Genomic DNA, 22,338 nt, shown 5'->3' with positions numbered 1-22,338 from the left:
ATGAAACCCTGTAATGAAAGCTGCCTCTCCCAGACTTACACATCCGTTAATCATTAACAGGAATTTAACTTCATTAATAATAATTGGTACTTTTTCTCGATCCCCAGTGGGGAAATTACAATTTAAACTCTGTTAAAAATCACTACACACAGGCCTGAAATGCACACACATAATTCATGATCTAAATGCTGTTGGAAAGATTTTACACGTACACACTGATCAGCAGCTAGAACATCTTTACTACACACCACAACTGTTGGCATCTACATTCAGAAAGAGGTTTTATCTTTTTGGCCATGAAAATAGGAAGTAATCTAAATTGACCTACTTTAATAATAAATATATTCCCTTGCTGGGACATAATAGTTTTTTTGTCTTCCGTACTCTGCCTCCTTCTCTTTCTCTACCCCTGCATCTCACAGCTGCAATATCATCCTCCGGTCCAAGGTCTCTCCTAATTCCCAGAACGTCACTCAACATGTCACCTGCCTAACCTGCTGCCTGTGAACCCACTTCCTCCCCAGTCCTGCTAGAGTTTTCTTTTCCTTTGGCTGAAATCTCCTCTCTGGCAGAACAATTCAAATAAGACACAGTGTTTGTGTGGACACACACAGTCTTCAGAGCTTGTCCTTTCGCACGTCTGCTCCTCATTGGAAGCGTCCTGCTTGTATTGGATGCAAATTGGGTATTACAAGAGGGAAGAGAAACATGAGATAGCGTGACACCGAGCAGCTGAGGAGAGAGAAAGAGCGCGAAGGCTAGAGAGAGAGAGGCTCAATGCGAGAAGAGAATGCAAATGCTGTTGAGACAGGGAGGGATAGCTGGACGGATGGATGGATGGAGAGCTGGATGGATGGTTGGATTAAGGGAGAAAGGGAGACGAGGGTCAGGTGACTGTGTGACTTTTTGGCAGGGTCAGAGTTTTTCTCTGGACGACGGCGACAGAGCTGGATTTGCATTGATGGATCTTCTTTCCATGGGCATGTCATGTATCAGTGCTTGGGCACATCACGCCCCGGTCATTAATCAAATCACGGCCTCTGTCGAGAGCTGTCTGTCTGCCAGACACTTCTCATCTGTCTACCTCTCTCTCCCTTTCTCTTCGTAGCAGCCTAGTGTGCTTTCTCTCTTTTTTTCTGCGAATTCTTTGTCTTTCAGTTTTGATTTATTATAATTAATATCCAGATACCTCAGCAAGAGTTGAGAACATGCAACAAGCCTGTACAGTTACATGTCAACAGGTCATTTCAAAGTTGGAATCAAGGCTCCAGCGTTAGTGGCAGTTCTACAAACAATAGTTTCTGCAGTACTGTAGTCATAGGTACAGGTAGTAAGGATGGTACAATGAAAATAACAGCTGGTGATACATATGTCAAAAGCTCTTTGATATTCAGACTGGATTTTGTGCTCTATGGTTTTTAGTGTCTCTTTTGCTCCGACGTGAACGTGATCAGTAAAATCTCTAAAAAAAAAAAATTTCAAACACTTGAATTTTAAATCAATCCTAAGAGTAAAAATAAATAAAAGAAGTGCGTACACATGGTTTTGTTTTAGAAATGTCAATCTTTGTTAAATGATGGACACATTAACTGACCTGATTTTCACTCCCACTGTTAGCCATAGGTGGATGTGGAAACACGCCCTTAATCAGTTGTTTGCATATGTCTGCTCTACCACTCTCTCTATGAAAAATTCACAGAATTGCGTTGGCAAAACTCTTTTAACCGCGCCAAAGGGGCGCCTGGGTAGCTCACCTGGTAGAGCGTGCGCCCCACGTACAGAGGCTTTGTCTTCGACGCAGCGGCCCCGGGTTCATTTCTTAGCTAATGCTATTATTAGTCCGCACTAATCATAGAGCAGGAAGTGACAATAATTGTATCATTATACTGTCTTTACCAGCAGCAGTATCTCAGTCAATGTCGTCATTTGTCGGAAATGTAATCAATAATGATTTAGATTATAGCACTCATAGCCATTTTGTCTACATTATGGCATAAAATAACCTGAATAATGAAACATGGGAAAACACTTAAAACAAAATGGGGAAAAAAAAACGTAATCATCCTTAAACCACATTTCTAATTCATCAATTTAAGATCTGTTTTACAAACACACATAAAAAACAACACATTTCTGTACAGGTATATGGCATTTTATGTTTTACAGTGTGTTTTTTTGCAGTCCCAACTGTTCAGTTCAAGTCAAACTTTTGCACGATAGAAGCTAAACTTTCACTTGATCAACGTCCCTCCATGCTTTTGATCATTGCGTCTACAACTCCCCACCACATACACACCTACACAAACATGCACATCACACACCCTTGCTGTCTGTCTCTCAGCAATCCGAGCTGTCTTTTCATGTATCATCTTCTGCCAGTGCGTGATCTTTAACACGTTCCACGTTAACTTGTCTTCACTGGGGGTGGGGGTGGTGGGGCTATGACAGTGTAGGACCCCTTGGCCTTGACTGACAGCACCGTATGACTGTTTGGTCAACAGTGATCATCACCCCTCATCTCTGTCCCGCCAGCACCAGTTCTACAATCCACAGCGAGGCTTATTTTTAAGGACGTGTGTGTGTGTGTGTGTGGGGGGGGTGACAGCAAATAATGCCGTGGAGCAAAAGTGAAATGTTCATTTTAAATGAGGATGCTAAATTCATCGACAACCCCACCCCCAATCCTCACCCTCCACTCCCCTCTTAGCTGAAGCACCATTATGGCTTTTCAGGCTGCTTCCTGTACAGATTTGTCTTGTTCCTTGTTTGCCCCCTCCCCTCAACACAAAAGGTGGCTGCACAGGCTCTGGGGGTGTAGCGCTTTTGAAATGTGAAGGGCTTTCAGAAGCTGCCCTGGTACAGACCTCTGTTAGTCTTACCAAGAGCGGAGCAGAAGGAAATGAAGGACGGGTTTGTGTAATGGTCTCCTCTCCCACCCCCCCCCCCTCCGAAGGTCAGGCAGCATTGTTGGCCAGCGGAGGTCTAAAAGAAGCCCTTTAGAGGAACACAAAGCGGAGGTTTGGCAGGACTAATGAAACTCAGAGCTACATGTTAATGATCTAAAAGACTGGACCAAAACACTAAGCAGTCCCTTTCCGCTCGCATTCAGCCTCCTCTTGATCGCTCCTTCCAAATAATGACAAGGCACTCTCCTCCTCTACCTTTATTATAACCTTTGATGTCCGCCTTGTTTTCTTTGTCTCCGCGCCCCCCCCACCCCCCCCCCTCCTTTTCATTCCTTTATGTTACGCGGCTGTCACTCATCTATTAAGGTAACAAATGGAACGACATTCAGAGAGCGTATTGTGGTGCACCCACAGGTTTGCTCTTTATTTCTTTTGAAAGCACTTGAACTTGGAATTTTCCTTGGGCTGCCCACTGAATCAGCAGGATACACTTTGGTTGTTGTAGCTATTGTCACAGGATTACAGGAGCATATTTGTTTTATAATCCACATTTATTATCCCCTATAGTGTAATGTTTCTATGTAACTGTTGTCTGTGTGACTGTTTCTTTTCCCATTGTAGGGTCACCTTACCAAAACAAACCCATATTGTCATGCTTAGCCCGAGTCGTATGCTGCCATGCAGGTAGTTATGGTTTTATTTGTCCAGGTATAGACATGAAATCCTCTGATGTGCCTCCACCACAGTACAACTGAGCTAAATGGAACCATGATTGTGATTTTCACAGCATTTAAAAATGAAGTATAGATGTTTAACAGCAACAGTCTTCTAACAAACGGTGTCGACAAAACCAGTTTTTGTAGGGATTGTTTCTTCAGTAGAAAAATAGTTCCAGTAAAACCAAATTGATAATTAAGGGTAATTTAAAAAGCAAGGGTAATTTAAAAAGCAAGAAATTAGTATTATTTGTCTTAAAACATGTCTGCTGACCAGGAGGTTGTTCAGAAAGGGCTTCAGAAAAAGCTGGATGTAATCAAATATCTAATTGGTCCATGTACAATATGTCAAAGCTGTCTTCCCTCGTGTTAATGTTCACTAGAAAATGCGCTTGGGATTTGTTGTTTAAAAAAAGTGATACATGTAGACAACATGCACAAGATTGCATGGCCAACATTTCCTGCCAGAGATGATCTCTGCCTGCCTTGCAAACAAATAGTCTTGAAATGTATTATCCAGTCAGATAGAAGCTAACTGTATGTGTTAAATAAAGTCAAATAGTATTAAAGTAAGTAAACTAGCAGCCTCTCTCCTGATGTAGCTGGTTAAGGTCAGGAAGCCTTTAAGAAGCCCTTTTGATATGGAGCTGCATGGGATATGTGATATGAGTTTCTTTGGGTAGTGTGTGTGGGTGTTTGTGTGGGTGTTTGTGTGGGTGGGTGTGTTGGTGTGTGTGTGTAGTGCCTGTTGATTGGCCTTGATTAACAGACTGCCAGGCACTAGAAGTAGAGCTAGAGCCTTAGTAATGTGGCATATTGAGCTTGTTATTTCCAATCATTCCACAGGAGGCCTTGAACCTGGGTTTGTGTTTGTGTGTGTGTGTGTGTGTGTGTGTGTGTGTGTGTGTGTGTGTGTGTGTGTGTGTGTGTGTGTGTGTGTGTGTGTGTGTGTGTGTGTGTGTGTGTGTGTGTGTGTGTGTGTGTGTGTGTGTGTGTGTGTGTGTGTGTGTGTGTGTGTGTGTGTGTGTGTGTGTGTGTGTGTGTGTGTGTGTGTACCATGTTCACTTGATGCCTGCTGATAACTTGTAGTGCTGATGACTTGTGTGTGAGAGAGAGAAAAAATAATGATGAATATAGGAACACAATATTCAGTGTTTCAGTTTTGTAAACTTTCTGCCTTCTGGTCGGCTGCTGAATGCCTAGTCTGCGATTTGAAGTGAGTGACGAGAAAATGAACGAGTGAATTTTTTATTGAATTCAGACTGAGCAATGTTGACAATTAGCATATGTAAAGCACTGAGCACTGAAAATGAATTATGTATACAAAGTTGTACCAGCATTCACAATGTAATTCTCAGTATACTGCAGCTATTACATGGGAAGGCTCTTGATTAACATATTTGTCCTGGTTTTGTTTGGTTCCACTCCAAATCTATGAAAAGGAGATTTCTCTGACCTTGCTGTCCAGGGAACATCCAGTACTGAAAACCCTTTTAACTTACCCTGTATTTCTATTTTGTTTCCAGCCAAGCTGAGCAGCCAGGATTCATACAACAACTTCACCAATAACAACATGGGGAACCCGCGACTGTCCCCGCTGCCCAGCCTCACTGTGGTGCTGCCTCTGGCTCAGATCAAACAGCCCATGACCCTGGGCACCATCACCAAACGCACAGGGTAGGTAACACACACACACACACACACACACACACACACACACACACACACACACACACCTCAGTATACACTTCAGTTTAAGATGTGTATTACACAGCAACAGTATACAACTATTCCATCACAGAGTCCATAACTTAGTGGGACATATCACAGCACTGGTATTCTTGGTAGTATTCCGTTGACGTAGATATATGGTAGGTAACACTTCATTTTAACCCCCATACTGTATTGAGCATTTATAAGCCATCTTATTTAAACACTCAATACATTATTATAACACACTATAAGCAGAGATATGGATGTTTTTCAAGTGCTCATTGTGTTATGTATGTCAATTATTATACTTTCAGTTTCAGTTTAATTTAGTCATTCAAACATGTTAAGACATGAATGAACGGAATTGGTTACCCAGGTCAAGCACTGTACACAAAAAATAACAGTTTGCAGTGTCATATGTTATAACTTCTCCTTTAAAGTGAATATTGTTATAGCTGTGATCGTATTTATTAACAGTTTATATACATGTACAAATCATTCACAGCCAGGTTAAAACAATCTATACATGTGCTCTAAACTCATGAAGACCTTGAGCTTGTTGAAGAGCTTGGAAATAATAAACATGAGATTCGTACTTCAAAGTCCACTCACCAGATTTCTCCTGGAGCTTTCAGCCTCTTCTCATTGCCTTCCTCAGTGGATTTTAATTTGCTCAGTTGTCATGGAGAGGGAACAAGTCTATTATGAAAATGAATCTATCATGCATATTTATGAAAAATTATTAAATATAATGAACACATACTATATATCTTTATAAATATAAAAAAATAAAAAAATATTCATTCATCTTTTCTATGTACAACTGTGTTATTATATTGTCAATCATTCATTATTTGTTTATACACCAGTTACAGATACTTCACAGCAGGAGTTGACATATTTTATTAATAATAAATTAATAAATGCCCTTATATCTGCCTAAAACTACACTATATTGTGTTATGCTGGGTTTTAACCTATTTATTAACTGCTTACAGCTGCTAAATAGGGGGTTAAATAAAGTGTTTCCATATTTATGTTGTGCAAAAATACATTAGAAAAGAACATGCACTACAAATCAAAGTAATAAAAAAAAAGCTTTCAGAATTGACGTTATTCTCCGAATCTGGGATTCCTCAGACCTTTTGCTTTAACATTTTACCTCCCACTTTTTTTTTTCCATCTGCAGGATGTGAGCTCTATCTAGAGCTTTCACTGCCAGTGGTACTATGAAAGGTTATATAAATGTGTAACGTTGATGTATGTATTGATACATTAGACTCATCTTTTAATCACTGTGGTTGTTTTCAAGAAGAACTCTCTTTTGTAGAAAAAAAAAAAAAAAAAATTCAGGTACAATGCACCACAGAGTCTACAACTGAAACTCTTAACATGTAACGTCTCCAGAGGGGGTGAGTGTAAAAGGGTTATTGGCAACCTTACAAACTACTAAATTCACAGTTTGGCGACTGTTGAGACACAAATTTAAATCACACTGCCTTACATCCTTAACTTCAGTCTGTGATTTGCTGTCTTTTCCCATTAATCACATTGTAAAAACACTGTATTGTGTCAACAGTGGCCTTGTGTAGGCCAAAGCTTTTCCTCTCACATCCAGCTGATGCTCATGGACTTCTTTTGTCTCAGGCCACCACTTTTTTGCATAGGGTAATGAAGCAGAACACACATGCGAGTCTGGTCTGTGGGCTGTTTGGAAAGCAGATAAAACACATTGTGCAAATCAAGAACAGAAATAAAACCTCGCCAATCATTTTAAAATCATATTCAAGTCCTATTACATGCAGTGTAACCCTGCTAGCTTCAAGTATTGAAAGTTCAGTTGGAAAAGTAAGACCGCTCTGCTCTCATGCCCCTCTACGTCCTCGTTTCTTTCTTTTTCACCTGGATCTTTGCCATGCATTGCAATTATGTAGTTTTAAGACCATCAGCAACTACAGGCCTTTGCTAAGTGCATTTACATACAGTACAGGTGGCTTCACAAATATGGGGAGATTTTAATATTTTCATTTAAATGTAATTTTCATGCCCTGTTTGAATGGGAAATGCTATAATGACTCAAAGAGACGGTGAGGGATTTATTCCCAGTGATATTTGATAAGTGAGCTTTGAGGATGAAAATAGAGACCTGATCCTGCGGTCAATGTGGACAACATCAGGCCATTTTCCAAATCATTAAGATGACTTGCAAAGTTCATTTGCTTTGTGATTTATATTATTGCTTATCGGCTACTGCGGTGTCCTGCTTTGGTTTATGGGTTATGTCCTGGTACTGGTGGTTTGCATTCGGTTTAGCAGTTGTTTAGCGGTAATGTTTAAAGTCATTTGATGTGAGATTCTCAAAATAGGTCTGATTTCAATGGTTTAATTTAAGGCCTTGAAGTTAAATATGTCCTTATTCGCCTTCAGTGAGAGATCTTAAGGTTGCTTGTGTTCACCTGTAGTTTTCAGTTGCTGTGCTCAGTAAAATTGTTGTTATTTTAACCCTTTAAAAAAAAAATCTGAGATAGATAGATATTATAATCATCCATTGCAACTTTATAATAGCCATCCAAATGATGTTTATTGATTTTTTTTTTGTTGATAATCTGACAGAATGTTTTTATTTTATTTGTATTATGTCTATTTTGGAGTTTCGCATTTTTTTTGCTGTAGCATTTTTTTTTTATTGTCTCCATCCTATACTAGGCTCTCACTCTCGCTTTTATTTTTGTTGACTTATTGATGCTTTTTCTTAGGTGTCAATTTCAATGGCTAATCACTCATTGCTACAATGATTGTATAATTTTTATTTCTTTGGCAGTAAGCTGTCGCTGCTGTTTAGTTTTATTATTTTGCCTCCATCTTTGGTGGTAAGCAGTAAGCAGTAATTAGTACTTTTCATTTATGTTTTTATTCTTTTTTGTTTTACTGCTGCCAAGTGATATTCCTTGTCAAGCATGCAGTTTAGTAATCGCTGTGAAATATGGGGCAGTTTATTGTTTTAAACCTTTCGATCCTAGTGGCAATATTAGACCCGCGTTTTGATACCACAGTAATAATACATAAATAATAATACATGAATGTGAGAAAGAAACAATAAAGAAAACCTTTTGCCTAAATAAAAGGTTTTCTGTAATTGGCAGAATTTTCAGGAACTATGTGATCAAACAATAAGAAGCTGACTAGACATTTGGTGGAATTTTTTAGTTGGAGATGTAGGTGACACCCTTTTTGTTTTTTTAAGTGATGTTGGGCTGGGTCAAAAATAGTCTGTGTGTTCATGGTAATGAAGTAACATGTTACCCAGTGCGAGTGTTTGGCTCATTGATGTATTTTTTATTAGTTTTTGGACAATAATGGAGCTATATGGGACAGAAGAATAAGATACAGTATATCAACACGCACAGTACTTGTTAGTAAGGTATATTCATATTTTGTTTGGATGTTTTCATGGGATTTCTTGACAATATGAACTATAAAAGATATAGCCAGCTTTATCCTTAACCTTCAAACCATCTATTTGTCTAAGAGGTCTACAGATATTCCACATTTTTTACCCATTATACTTGGTCAAACACCTCACACAGCTATGCTGGCTATGTAGGACATTATCAGGCCTGGTAGGCTGCCTCAGTACTCCTTCATCCATCCATCCATCCAGGCCAGAGGAGGCGTCAGTATTAATGCATCAGGACATGCAGCTGTGCGGCCTGCTCCTGCATGCACACGGCTGCACCAATACACCAAAAACACATGCACATACACACACATGCGCTGAGTAAAGCAACAGGTTTGGCCCCTAGAGTGGGGGGTGATATCATATGCTTTCACGCTATACTTGCACAGGAGTGCCCAGGCACCATCTGTCTGTCTGTGCAGCCTCTCTCTCTTTTGTGTGTGTGTGTGTGTGTGTGTGTGTGTGTGTGTGTGTGTGTGTGTGTGTGTGTGTGTGTGTGTGTGTGTGTGTGTGTGTGTGTGTGTGTGTGTGTGTGTGTGTGTGTGTGTGTGTGTGTGTGTGTGTGTGTGTGTGGAGCGTCCAGCAGCTGTATTTACACCTGTATGGGCAGATTCCTGTTGGCAGGGCGGCAGAGGAACACACCAGCTGCTTAACCTACATTCCCTACCAGGCTTTGTGTGCACTGTGCCGTCTCACACACACACACACACAAACACACACACACACACACACACACACACACACACACACACACACACACTCAGATAGACAAGTTGATGAAGCTTTTACCCCCTTTGTGTGACCAGGCTCACTGAAATGACCCTGGCATGCCTATAGACCACCAATGTGTAAAAATGCTGCTGTTTGTCTTCCGTTGCCTCACAATTTTTACATCAAAGAAAACCTCAACAAGTTCATGCGGAGTCCCCTCATCTCTTAATTTAGATTTTGGTGTTTTTCCCCCTGTCGAAGGGAGGTAGAGTCGGATGTGTCTCAGCATCCGCCTGATAACCCCCCTCCAGACGAGGCCAGGTCAGGGAGTGGAGGAGCACAGCCAAGCTTCTGCTAGTCCTCAAAGTCTTCTGAGAGTCCCGAACAAGGAGAGGAGTGTTTGCTCTGACCCGGCCTCTTGTTTTATGTCGGCCAAATTTGGTAGAAGGTTGGCCCCAGATTAATTAAATCCCAAGGTACAAAAAGACTTTCGTCACAAAATCAAAAGATTCTCTCTTGGTGAAATGTCACTGGTGGAACTTAATCTGTGAAAAAGATTAAGAGAGAAATATTCAGTCGGCTCCAAAAGTGTATTTGTCCCTACAGTCACCAGAGTTGTATGAGGATTTAACTTGTCAAAATGCCTGAGACTGATACATGTGGGATTTGTAGGCAGACAAACTATTGCACACTTATCCCATCTACACACAGTCTGACTTTAATACAGACAAATGAAAATCCAAATGGAAAGATTGTCACACAGAAAACAAAACACCACCCTTGACCAAATCCCACTGATGACATTTTCAAGCAAATGCAGATGGAGTGCAGGCGAGGTAACGCTAAAAGACAGCAGCAAGAGAATGAGAAAATGAGACCCTGTGACCTGCTGCAGATGTGCCCTCAGATTACTGTAATACGTTTGTCTGAGCCAGCCCAGTGCGTCTTACAGAGCCTCACTGAGGCCGGAGATAGAAAGGGGCTTTAAGAATGCAATGTCCAACATCCCATGGCAGCAAGACTTAACCATTTGTACAAATCACCTCACTTTCCTCCCCTTTTAATGGCCCAGGCGGAGCTGCTATTAGGGCCAATGGGTTAAGAGATGAATGTGTGAACGATTATTCTCTGGGAGTGGGGTCGTCGCCCTCACAGGTCGATTACGCTCGCTCTTTGCCCCTCTTTCTCCTTCCTCTTTCTCTGCCTCCGCTCAGTAACGCACCCACTCACAGTCTTACTCCCCTTTTACTCCACTGACCCATGCTTAACTCATGTTTCCCAACATGCCACTGACCTTTGTGGGACTCTTCTCCACCAATCCTGCTGGATTTGGCCGTGCGTCAAATAACTGTGCGGCCTTTGTTTATCGCAAACCGTTAACTTCCAGCTCAACATGGTGGACAGTTTTCTCAACATGACCTTATTCTTTTGTTTTAGTGTTAACAGTGTGCAATTTGATATTCTGATTCACACTAAACCTTAAATGATATGCTTTTCAATTTAACATCACATATACTATGTGGTTGGCAGCAATTATTAATGAATTAAATTCAGAATTTCTCATTGGGGTGGCAGAAACTACCCACTATAGCTTCAATCAATGAACACTTATAGGTAGTTCTTTTATTTTTGAAAATGTTTCTTTTTGAAATCTCAGTGTGATAGATAGATATATAGATAGATAGATAGATAGATAGATAGATAGATAGATAGATAGATAGATAGATAGATAGATAGATAGATAGAAATATAGATATTATAATCATCTGTTGCAACTTTATAACAGCCATCCAAATAATGTTTATTGACATTTGCAAACGATTTCTTGAAGGTTGACCAATCATTTTGGTAATCATTCACTAATACTATTTTATTAAAGGTGCTGTAGGTAGGATTGTGAATATCCAGGACTTAGCCAACAATGTGAACATCAACAACTTCTCAGTCCCTCCCCCCCCTTTCCGCTAAAGCCCAAACCGGTCTCCTAAGCCCCTCCCTCCACAAGGGAGAATGAATGCGTGTGCATGAGCAGTGATTGACACGTAGTTAGACACCCCAGAAAGTTAGTTTTATAAGGCTTACCTACTGCACCTTTAATATAATCTATAAATAATTACAAATTATGGCATTACTAATATTTAGTAAACATTATTTAGTATTTCATTAAAATAACTAATTTAAGATTAATTATCTATCAATTTACCATTTATTTGTGATGGTTATAATACAGGGTTACCAAAATATATTGTACTAATAAAAATAATTACAGTAGCAGTGGATTTAATATAATAATATTCATAGTAGCAATAATAGTAGTAATTATAATAGAAATATGACTAGTAATAGGAATAGTAGCAGTGGGCGTCAAGCAGTACCACGGCAGCAGGCGCGACCACGATCCGGGTGCAACCGTGATTCACTTGCTCTCAGGGAAATCCAAATAGCGAACACAACATACGTCAGAAAAGTTATTCGCTGGTCCCACCTTGACCTAATTTCCCTGATTTTTTTTTTTTTTTTTTTTTTTTTGAGAATACTGCAGTTTATAGTTTGCACTAATACTTATGATACTTTTCTTTTAGCGTTTTGTTCAAGTTGTCTCCCATGTCCAAAGTATGGTCATTCTACTGTAAATATATATAAATTTAAACTTTTCAGTTTCTGTTGTGCAACTGTTAGGCTATTATCAATAACTCTAAAAGGATGAATGTGATGAACGGAGGTTACTTTTTAAGTTGAGTTTTAAATAGAGGCCTCCATGAGCCAGAATGCTCTCAGTATTGTTTTTGACTGGAGATTTAGTTTTTCTTCAACTACTACTGCCATTAATTCTCATCACCAACAATACATTTTACTAACAATACGACAATACGTTCCAAGAAAGGAGGAGGGAGAAATTCAAAGTGGCATCTTGTAAACCCAAAAGCCTAGTTGCCCTTTGCTACCCCCATGGAGATCTAACCCCATTTGTCCATCACTCTCCCATTGGAATCCATCCATTTACCCAGCTGGAGGCCCAGAGTGGGGGGAGCTCAGCAGGTTCGATAGGCTCAGCAGAGGGTAGACTGTACAGACTGTCCACCCCCCTCTGCAACTCTTTGATAAGTGGCAGTTTACCAGGGGCCTCCGTTACACCAACCAGCATGTTCATTTCTCAACTTGCACTCCAGGAGTAAGACATTCCAGGGCAAATTGTTGCTCCCTGTCTCCCAGAGGAACATTTTGCTACACATCCATGTACCAAGACTAATTGAAGACTGTGCTATCGATGGGAGGGCCCAGGCGGATGCAGCGAAAGCGATAAAATAAAGAAGTGCTGCAGAGTACTTTGGTTGGCTGGCGATTCTGTTTTTCATGACTGGGGGAGGTTGGCTGGCGGGGACAGAGTTCAGTCTCATCGGACCTTTATTGCTGTAGGGAAACGGCTTATTTACTGTAAACTGTTTACGGAGCTCTGTCACTATCTCTGGACATGCAGAATAAACACAGGAACACACTCCCACTCCTAATGTCTTGTAAACATTAGAAACATGCACAGACTGACAGATAGACAGAAATACACCCTGAAAAAGACACTACACTCTGAATGACTCTTACACACACATACACACACATACAGACACGCACAGGGTACTTGTTAACATAATCACAGTAAACACACATTTGCCCACACGCACATTCAAAAGACAATGCTCGGCCATAAATACACACTCGCACTAAAAAAAGAAGTTGCATGCAAACACACATCTTCTTGTCTTCACAATGCCTGAGTGCTGTTAGTTTTATTGGTGTCCCCAGTTGTTATACAAATTGGATAAACTCTTCATACTTAAACTTCCTCTATCTCAACAGAACTGTTTCCCATCGTTTTTCTGTGTCGTATTTACACGATTGGATTCAGACCTACATGTTTCTGCACATGTACCCAATCCCTTTAAAGTTAAGGGAGAAGAAAAACATGACAGATGTCTGAGGGAAAAAAAAAACAAAGTCTGTGGACATGCTGCATCTGCCAAATATATGGTATCACACTTTACAGAGCAGCTTGAGCAGATGAATCATCAGTCCTTCCCGCAGGTTCTCAAATCCATCTTAGCGCACAGACATTCTGTTTCCTGCCTCGTATGTGTTGTGCACTTAAACAGACACGTCAAAAAGTATGTAATTTGAAACGTGTGTTTGCTCAAGTGTGCAAGTTTAATAATGCTTTTTCCGTCTATCTCTGTATCCCCACCCCCCCACCCCACCCCTCACCCCTCCCTCTCATGAAGACCCTACCTCTTTGGGGCGGGATGTTTTGCCATTAAAACTCCATGGTGAGTTTTGCTTCTCCCCCCTTGGCTCCCTCGGCAGCATGCAACTGAATACTCCGCCACAGCAACACCACCTCCTTTACCTCTCATTTGTCTCCCGGTATATTTTCAACACATTCTACAGAGTCTGTGCAGTCATTCCTCAAGGGGGCGAAATCCCAAAGAGGAGTGTTTGTCATTTTCTCATCCTTTTCTTGCCTTTTCTTTTGCTGTTGAGTTTTTTGCAAACCTTTTTTTCTGTGTATGTTGAGCTTTTGTAGTAGGATGATTCAACATTTTGTCTTCAAGCAACTACAGTACTGAAGTGAACAAACGTCTTTCATAGGAAAGGATGGCAAACGTAAAAAAACTGAATGCTTTAGGTCTGTATCATAGGTGGTGGTCTAGGGGACATACTGTAGGGCTATGCCATAGCACTTGTTGTTTGGTTGCCATGTGGTTTCTTTGAAACCGCCCACTAGAGCCACCCTCTAGAAAATGACATATCTGACTTCTTGTCTTTTTCTTTCTCTCTGTTTAGACCTTCCATGAGGTTTTTCTAAGAGAAACGCCTTTGTGTAAAACGCGTTGTTCAAATTTTCTTTGAGCACGATTCTGTTATAAAAAAAAAAGTTTGCTGGATGTGTGTTTGCACGCAGTAATTGTGCTTTATCATATTCTGGTAAAAATGTGAACAGTGTCTTAGAAATGTGAGTTTTGTTTTAGTTAATAAGAAATAAATAATTTAATTTACAGTTTGTCTAATCAGTATTTTATTATCACAATGGTTCAAACCACTATGTGGGAATGTGAAAGATGACACTTAAAGTTATAAACCCACAGAGATTTATCACCCGATATTATCATCTTTCGGCTCATTGTTTTCATTATTCGGCCTCTCTATGTTTGTTTAATACATTCTGCTTCAGAGTTCATCAACAGGGGCCTCATTTATAAAAGCGTGCGTATAATCCACAGTAAATGTTTGCGTATGCCCAAATGAGATGTATGCCAAAAAATATATTCTGATTTATAAAATCAACTTAAAATTGTATTAAAATGTGGATTAGCCTCATATCCCGCCCTCTGCATGCCCACATTCAACCATAAATGGTCAATGCAAAGCACCAAATGAATGTTGATGCATAGAAATAAGCCCGCTGAACAGTGGTTCTTTCCAGTCAATCATAGCAACAACCGACAGTGACATCATTATGCATGAGTGTCACCGCAGTATATATATATATACCTGTATGTTTACAGCAATCAGAATGATTGCTTCACACCGTGCCCAAATGGTCGCGGTTATCAGTGGTATCCCCCAAACCTTGAAAGGTGAACACAATTTATTTAAGTTTTGTGAACTTGAGCGTAACGATTGTGCGAGAGCTGTCACTGGCTTTATTTCCAGACTTTGCTAATTACACAACCCATATGTGCTGGTGGTGAAGATGTGCCGGGTGAGGTGACTGGAGAAGACTGTGTTTCCAGTTCCCTCTGTGCGCTGACAGCATTTGTGTTCACGGCAGCGATTTTACACACAAAAACTATATGAAAAGTAAACAACTCACCACGAGTGTCAGCAGCATCCAGTCTGGCCCTCTCCTCTGCGCTCCGGGGGGGTAATGTGATGGGGAGATAGCGCTGCACACCGGGTGGCCGCGGAAGCTCAGTAGGGCTTTTTCCCTCGCAAGCCGGATGACTTGTTGTTTAGCCTGAAAGTGGTGGACCTTGACAATCATTGGGCACGGAGGAGGTCTTAGTTTGGGCTTGGGACCTAGGGCACGGTGGGCTGTATCCAGCAACGGGGAGCCTTTAGTGTCCTCGATGCCAACAAAACAGTTTTGGCGTCTGCTTCTAGACTCCAGGTCCTCAAGCGTCGAGAAGCATGGTCCCCTATCCATACTTTACAGCATTATTTTAAATCGGATTACACAAAGAACAACCCTTCAATCTGAATTGTCCTTCAATTGTCAAGAAAAAAACATGAACTGCTCTTAGAAACCGCTAACGCAGCTTTAAAATTGACTAAAAATTACATTGGCGAGACAAATAGATCACTTGCTACTGATTTGTCATGGTAAAATGACTACCCCTCCCAGCCAGAAAATACTGTCAGAATGAATGAATGAAATAAAATATAAAAAAGGCAGTTGAATCTGAATTTAAGGCTAATAATCAGAAAATTACTTACTTTCACCTTTGAAGTTTGAGTTAAACTTAATTTTTGAATGCCCGTCACTGAAATTCTAATTTTAGAGGGCACAGTATCTTCCTATTCAAGGAACTTTTTCTTGCAGGGGGCTAAAGCCAAGTCTCTTTTCAACGCTGTCTTGTGAAATCAGATGCTTGCAAGCTTTTAAAAGAAGCCCCATTATGACAGAGTCACTTATGGAGAGATGATTGAGTGGCTCAGTGAAGTGAACTTTTCCCTTCCCGGCTCCCTGCTCTCCAGCTCCTCCCTGTTGACTCCATTCACTTAAGAAAATGAATAGCATGTGGTGCCTTCCCCAAGTCTTGGGTTTCGTCTTTTGTTGTGGGCAGTCACTCATACTTTTTAATTGAAGCTTTTTTCTTTCTGTCTTCATCCACCTCCCGCTTAATCTAGGCCCTTAGTGAATTCAGAGCATATACTTTTCAAAGGTACACATCATTAGCATCGGAATCTTGACCCTCACAGTAACCGACTTCCGCTCAAATTTGAGCTAGTTAGACCTATATTGTTTCTCTAATAGTGTATGTCTTGAGACGTGAGCTATGACAGTCCATTCGCCAAGATCTGCTTACCCAGAGGTTAGCCCACATTTAATTTATTTTTCCAGGATACCATGAACTGTATCATGCCTTCTCGAATTTCCATTTCATGTTCTCGGCATGTATTTTTAACGACTGTATTTTGTTGTGTGAGACTCCAGCCTTCTGACCAAATACGTGGGCATGCACCAATATATTTAATATTATTTGCACAATCTGACTCCAAAGACTTACATATCTAGTGTGGCACAGGTGAAGTATCAGGAATAGGAACAGAAAAAAGTCCTAGTTTCCACGGTGATGGCCACTCTCCAATTTTCACTGAGTTTCCCCAGTGGTTGTCATTAGTGCTGTGTGTTCCTCTTTTCCAAGGGCTGTTGTAAAATAATAAATGTGACGTTGAAAGATGTGTCCTCTACATGACTGCCCTCTCTCTCTTCCTCTCTTATGTATTTCTCTCCCTTCTTGGTTGCAGTCTTAATACCGGCCCCTTTTCTGATTTGAATTAACCATATGTCCCACAATCAGTGCAACGACAGCCATACAGCTTTTTTTTCACTGGATGGCCAGCTCAAGTAGGCTCTATCATATTTGTTTACTGCAGGGCCCCTGAAAATAAATGGAAGCTGCCTCTGGACTTCCATATCCCCTCAGAGGCGCCTCGCATTAGCCCCGGGCATAGTAATGCAAAGGGACTTTGATGGTTGCTGTCGCAGATTGAATTATGCCCTTGAGGAAAAGCTATTAGCTCAGTCAAGAGTCCTCATTTGTTAAATTAAAAGTAGAAATGACATGAGTAGTCTTCAATGAATTAAAGTAGCAAGAAAATGGATTCCACTCCCTGCTAAAGGGCAATGGTACCAAAAAAAAAATAGATTTGCCATTCGTTTATTGATGTTTTAGTATGTTTCATAGTTTGAAACATACTAATCAGTAATGATATCAGGTTAAGTTTTTTGTGTTTTTTGTTGGTGCCATTGGCCAACCCACTCCCTTACCACTGGTTCATTCCAAAAACTGGTTTCTGTCCTCCATATGGAGAGCAAAATTAAGCCCTTTTCTGCTGGAACTGTGCCTCTCCGTCATAAGGGCAGAAACCTCAACACTTTTAAGTCACTTCAAGTGAGATCAAGAAGAAAAGGATGATTTAAAACACAGATGAATAAACTTTAGTGGTCACTGCACCCGGAGGAGACGAGAACCGATCTGTGATCTTTGGTCCTGTTGGCAGGCTCGGCACTGGCTGAGGCCTCTTCAAAGAGGCCCAAATGTAGCTCATCAGCTATGAGACCACAGTGGAGAGCCAGTGTTACAGCTTGCTACATATAGGTGTGTGAGGTCAGTATATGTGGTTGCAACCCTAATGGCTCCAAATAATAATAAGGACTGTGCCACCTAAGTCCTTTCTTGCTGATTTGTCTTTCTTCCGTCAAGAAAACCATTTCAGATTTAAACAATGTTTTTCCTTCATTTATTATTTAACTTTCATTTACGTCCAAAGTAAACATGAAGACTATGAGAAGGTTAGAGTATCTTCTAGTACACCGTGTATGTTACTCTGCGGTATTTTTGTCAGCCCCAAGCTCTCACCCTTGAAAACCAACATGAGCTTGCTCTGAAATAGGATTTGTGTCGCCTGGGTTATTGAAACCAGTGAACCACAGGGCCTTTGAGGGTTTAACATATTTTCCAGCAATGGGAGAGATGGAACGCCAGTGTTTTTCGGCAATTAAACACCTCACCAAAACAGAACTTCAAATTTGCAGGACCACACAGTCAAAGTCAGGGAATAGGCTACTGTTCCTTCTCTTGAGCAGTGAACAGAAGCCATATGGTGTCTTGTGAACAACAGATCCCTTGTTTCCCATATTGCCTTGCCATTTAACATTTGTAAAACCAGTTTAACTTGAATGGATCACAGTTCTAGAAAGTTTATACATATCTTATAGGTTTATGTCTATTTTCATCGTTCCCTTTGCATTTTCCTTTTTAATTTGCCTTACTCTAGTCCGGGATTGTTGAGATTAAAGGGCAAAAAAAGGTGGACATGCTTAGGGGAAAACTGCAGTAATGGAAACACTCCCTCTTAGCTAGTGGATAGTCAACTGGACCTGTTTGTTAAATGAATAGGCCCGAGGAAGAGAAGACAAGGGCACTCTGGAGTTAGCCAACGCAATATCCTGAGTGTGACTTTATCTCCCTCTCCATCTGCCTTTCACAGACTAGGCTTACTGTGGATATTTGGTTATTCAGCCTTCTCCCCTTGACCCAGCACTAATAAATACAAGCTACGAAACTTGTATTGAGGCCTTTCTTATGACTACCTTCACCACTTCCTATGTCCTGATCCCTCTTGCACACGGTGTTGGACATCAACATCCCATTGCATCCAGAGAGTAATTTATGAGGTGTTGGCAGTCTGAAGGGAGGTAACCGAAAGATTTTTACCAGCAACAGCTTTCAGCGCCTAGTACTGTGAAAGTTAGTTGAACTACTGGTCACACCATCTGCCCCTACAAGCATAACTGTTGAACTACAGACTTTACTACATTGTATTACATTGTTTACTTAGTTTTACACTCAGCTTACTCTGAGGCAGACGTATCAATAAGTTATGGATTTTTTGTTGCAGGCTGCACACCTTCCACAATGGAGGGTTATTCGGTTATTGTAAGAGCATTCTACAACGCCTCCTATAGGATACAGTTGCAAAGTAATAGCGCAGCAGTTTAGACCTGCTAATGTAGACGTGTAAATGCTGCCACCACTGCGATTTTAACACTTGCGCCACCTGCAGGCAATGAAAGATAATGCTGCAGTTTTTATTTTTATGTTTGTTTTCTTTGTGTAACTGTTTGAGATTTCATGTTTAACATTTGTGCATCTGTGCATCTGTGGTCAACCCTGTACTTTTAACGGTACCGAGCAGTTTTGTTGAAGTCACGGCGATGCCGATAAAGTGATTTCAAGTGTGGTTACAGTTTTTCAAAACTTCACGGAGACAGCGTTTGCTGCGATATGTTATTAATGCCGAGCCAAAATCGGTCGTGGTGCTGTTGTTTTACACTTCCTCTGACACGAGCAGGCACAACGGTGGTTTCTGTGCCCTGGGGACTGACTGACAGGCTGAGGTTGTAAGGCAAGGCAACTTTATTTGTACAGCACCTTTCAGCAAGCATTCAACGAGCAATTAAAAACGATAAAATAAAACAGCCTAAAATAGAATAATATACAAATACAAGAATAAAAGTAGAATAATTATTCAATTTAATAGGTTGTAGGGACTGGTTTGGGAGGAGAGAGGGAGGGGTTTTATTTTTGTTTTTGTTTAATTTCTGTCAGTGTAAAATATTCTAAATAAATAACAATGTTCAAATTAAATAGGTTTGGAATTATTTTTACAACTGAAATATTTTTTCTTGTAATTACAGAGGGAAAGTACCGAAAAAAGTACCATTGGGTATCGGAACCGAATTCCAGGTACCGGTATCAGTAGTGGTATTGGTTCAGATGCAACAGGTACCCAACCCTAATCATAAATCAACATTGATGCTTATTACTTAGAAATACCTATAAATACAATTCAACTTGTGGCTTCAAAGGTGGTGACACACTAGTTTTTGCGGTGTGTCCTGAACTGTTAGAACTAGTCGGCCCTTGTTGGCTTTAATTCGGCCGCCTATTCTGCATGTTGAATTGGCGTCGTAGCTGTGGGTGAGAGAAATCCTTTCGAATATTCCTTCTAAATAACAGTTTCAAACTATTCCGATATCTATTTTTGCAGATATTGTCCATAAGAGGGCAAACGTACAATGAGATACATATCTACTTGTATAGGTATATGTTTTTCAACATAAACATGTCTTTTAAAAGTACTACATATCTACACATTACAGAATAAACAAATAAAATAAGGTCCTATATCGTAAAACTTAATTTAAAGATTGTAGACCTAAGGTGTGGCGCTAAAACACAAGCCCTGTCTAGCATCCAGCGCAGCGTGGCACAAAGCCCGGCGCAAGTGTCATTGCTATTTTAAGGCGGTCCAGCGCCCATGTTGTTTAAATAGAAAATGCACCTGCGCCCATCTTTGCGCCCATGGGCATGCTGGTCTTACAGGGAGGTGTGTTCAGGTGAATTCTTGGCGTATTGCTAACTTAAGGCAGCGGAAAGTGATCAATAACGCAGCATTTCATTGTTATTTTAACAGCGCAGTAGTAAAATGTGCTTAGATCGTTAAAATAGGAGCCAGAGACGCTGCGCCAATGCCGTACACTGGCAGGGAAAACCCCGAACAAAATGCATCAATTTCTTTTTGTTTTTTAGTGAGTGTAGACAGAGGTGAAGTGTGGTTTCCAAAGGTCAAGGTTAAGCATCCCTCTGGGAGTGTGTGACACCACCGTGAGTCTTCAAGCGCTTAGCCCACCTCATGCCTGATCTGCTGTGACCACGTTTTACTGTCCAGGTTGGTTATAAGGCCGGACAATAATACCAGACCTCGCTACTGTTCTCTGATCATTACCATATGGGGAGCCCTATTTCAGCTGAAAACCTTTTCTCTGTCAGTTTCCTCTTAAACAGTCCTGACATGCTGAATAATCCAATGACTCCCAATAAATTCTCTCCTTTGGCCAGCACAAAGTGATGCAGCCATAAGGCAGCTTGGACACTGTTGCTGTGAGGTGCATGTTCCATTGAGTGATAAATATTGTATGTATTTATTTAAAATATTCTTTAGATCTTGTGCATCCAGTGTGACTTAAAGGTTTATTAATCCCTCCCAAGCAGCAACCTCTGGTGTTGAAAAAAAATAAAAATAAATAAAAAACGGCATTTCCTTTTCAGACCGGAAGATGATCTAGAATGGTGGCTGAATTGTGTGTAGGGGATAATTGAGCAGGTGGACTTTTTGTAAGGCATATGCTGTTAAGTTTTTGACTTATTTTGGTTATTTTCTGAATATTTCATTCATCATTTGTGTCAGAGAAATAATGTTTTTCTCATTTTCTGCTACTTAGGTGGATGTTTTTATGCATTTTCAATTTCCCTTGCTTAGCTCCTTGCATGCAAAGCACTTTTTTAAAGTTTGTGTTGTGCGACGTCGCTGTGGAATTTTCATTTACTTGCCTCCAAGGTGTTACATGTCTTGTGTTACAGTATATTGTTAAAAAGCATCACTTCTTCTCAGATTCTGGTTATCATTCATGGAACAAACATACATTTAAATCTCGGTCTCAAAGGTGCTATATATTTTATGTAGTTTACATTTTGTGCTACCAAGTCAGTTTGTAAGGGGAAATTATTGTGTGCTGCTCTTCAACAACAGGGTTTTATGGGAAATGTGGTCCTAATTTTGACAAAACTGTAATTTGGTATAAATTTGGAATTAGCAATTTCCTCCTCCATGGTCCTATTTCGTTACAGGATTTTAACCGTTCAATTACAGGTAGTTTGGGCCCTATGAGCTCAAACACCATATGGAGCACCTTTGAGACCAGACTCTGCAGTACAATTTTTACTTTTTGTCAATGTTGTACTCTTTTCCCTCCTGAAGCAAAGCTAAGCCGCCCCCTCAGATCTCCCCAAGCAAGTCCAGTGGAGGAGAATTCTGTGTGGCCGCCATCTTTGCCTCGTCTCGCTCCTGGTTCATCACCAACCCCAACATGAAAAGAGAGAAAGGTTAATTTTTTTTAGGGTCAATATCTTGGCAAAGTCCAAACATGTCTTCTCAAAAGTAAATACCAAATGGCAAATGGATACTAAACCTTGGCAAATGTTTGACCGCCTGC

At 40.6% G+C, this 22,338-nt stretch overlaps 1 protein-coding gene across 1 annotated transcript in view; it reads left to right on the top strand.

The window, feature by feature from the left end:
* bcas3 (BCAS3 microtubule associated cell migration factor) overlaps positions 1 to 22,338 on the top strand; it is a 347,258-nt gene that overhangs the window by 87,547 nt on the left and 237,373 nt on the right. Inside the window, exons 16-17 of the mRNA XM_028572947.1 lie at positions 5,149 to 5,299; positions 22,104 to 22,228. Coding sequence (XP_028428748.1) covers positions 5,149 to 5,299; positions 22,104 to 22,228 — 276 coding nt within the window. The remainder of the gene's footprint in view (positions 1 to 5,148; positions 5,300 to 22,103; positions 22,229 to 22,338) is intronic.

This window comes from Perca flavescens, chromosome 3 (assembly GCF_004354835.1).
Source record: "Perca flavescens isolate YP-PL-M2 chromosome 3, PFLA_1.0, whole genome shotgun sequence".
NCBI lineage: Eukaryota > Metazoa > Chordata > Actinopteri > Perciformes > Percidae > Perca > Perca flavescens.
Note: the sequence above shows the minus strand (reverse complement) of the source record. Positions and strands in the feature narration are given on the sequence as shown.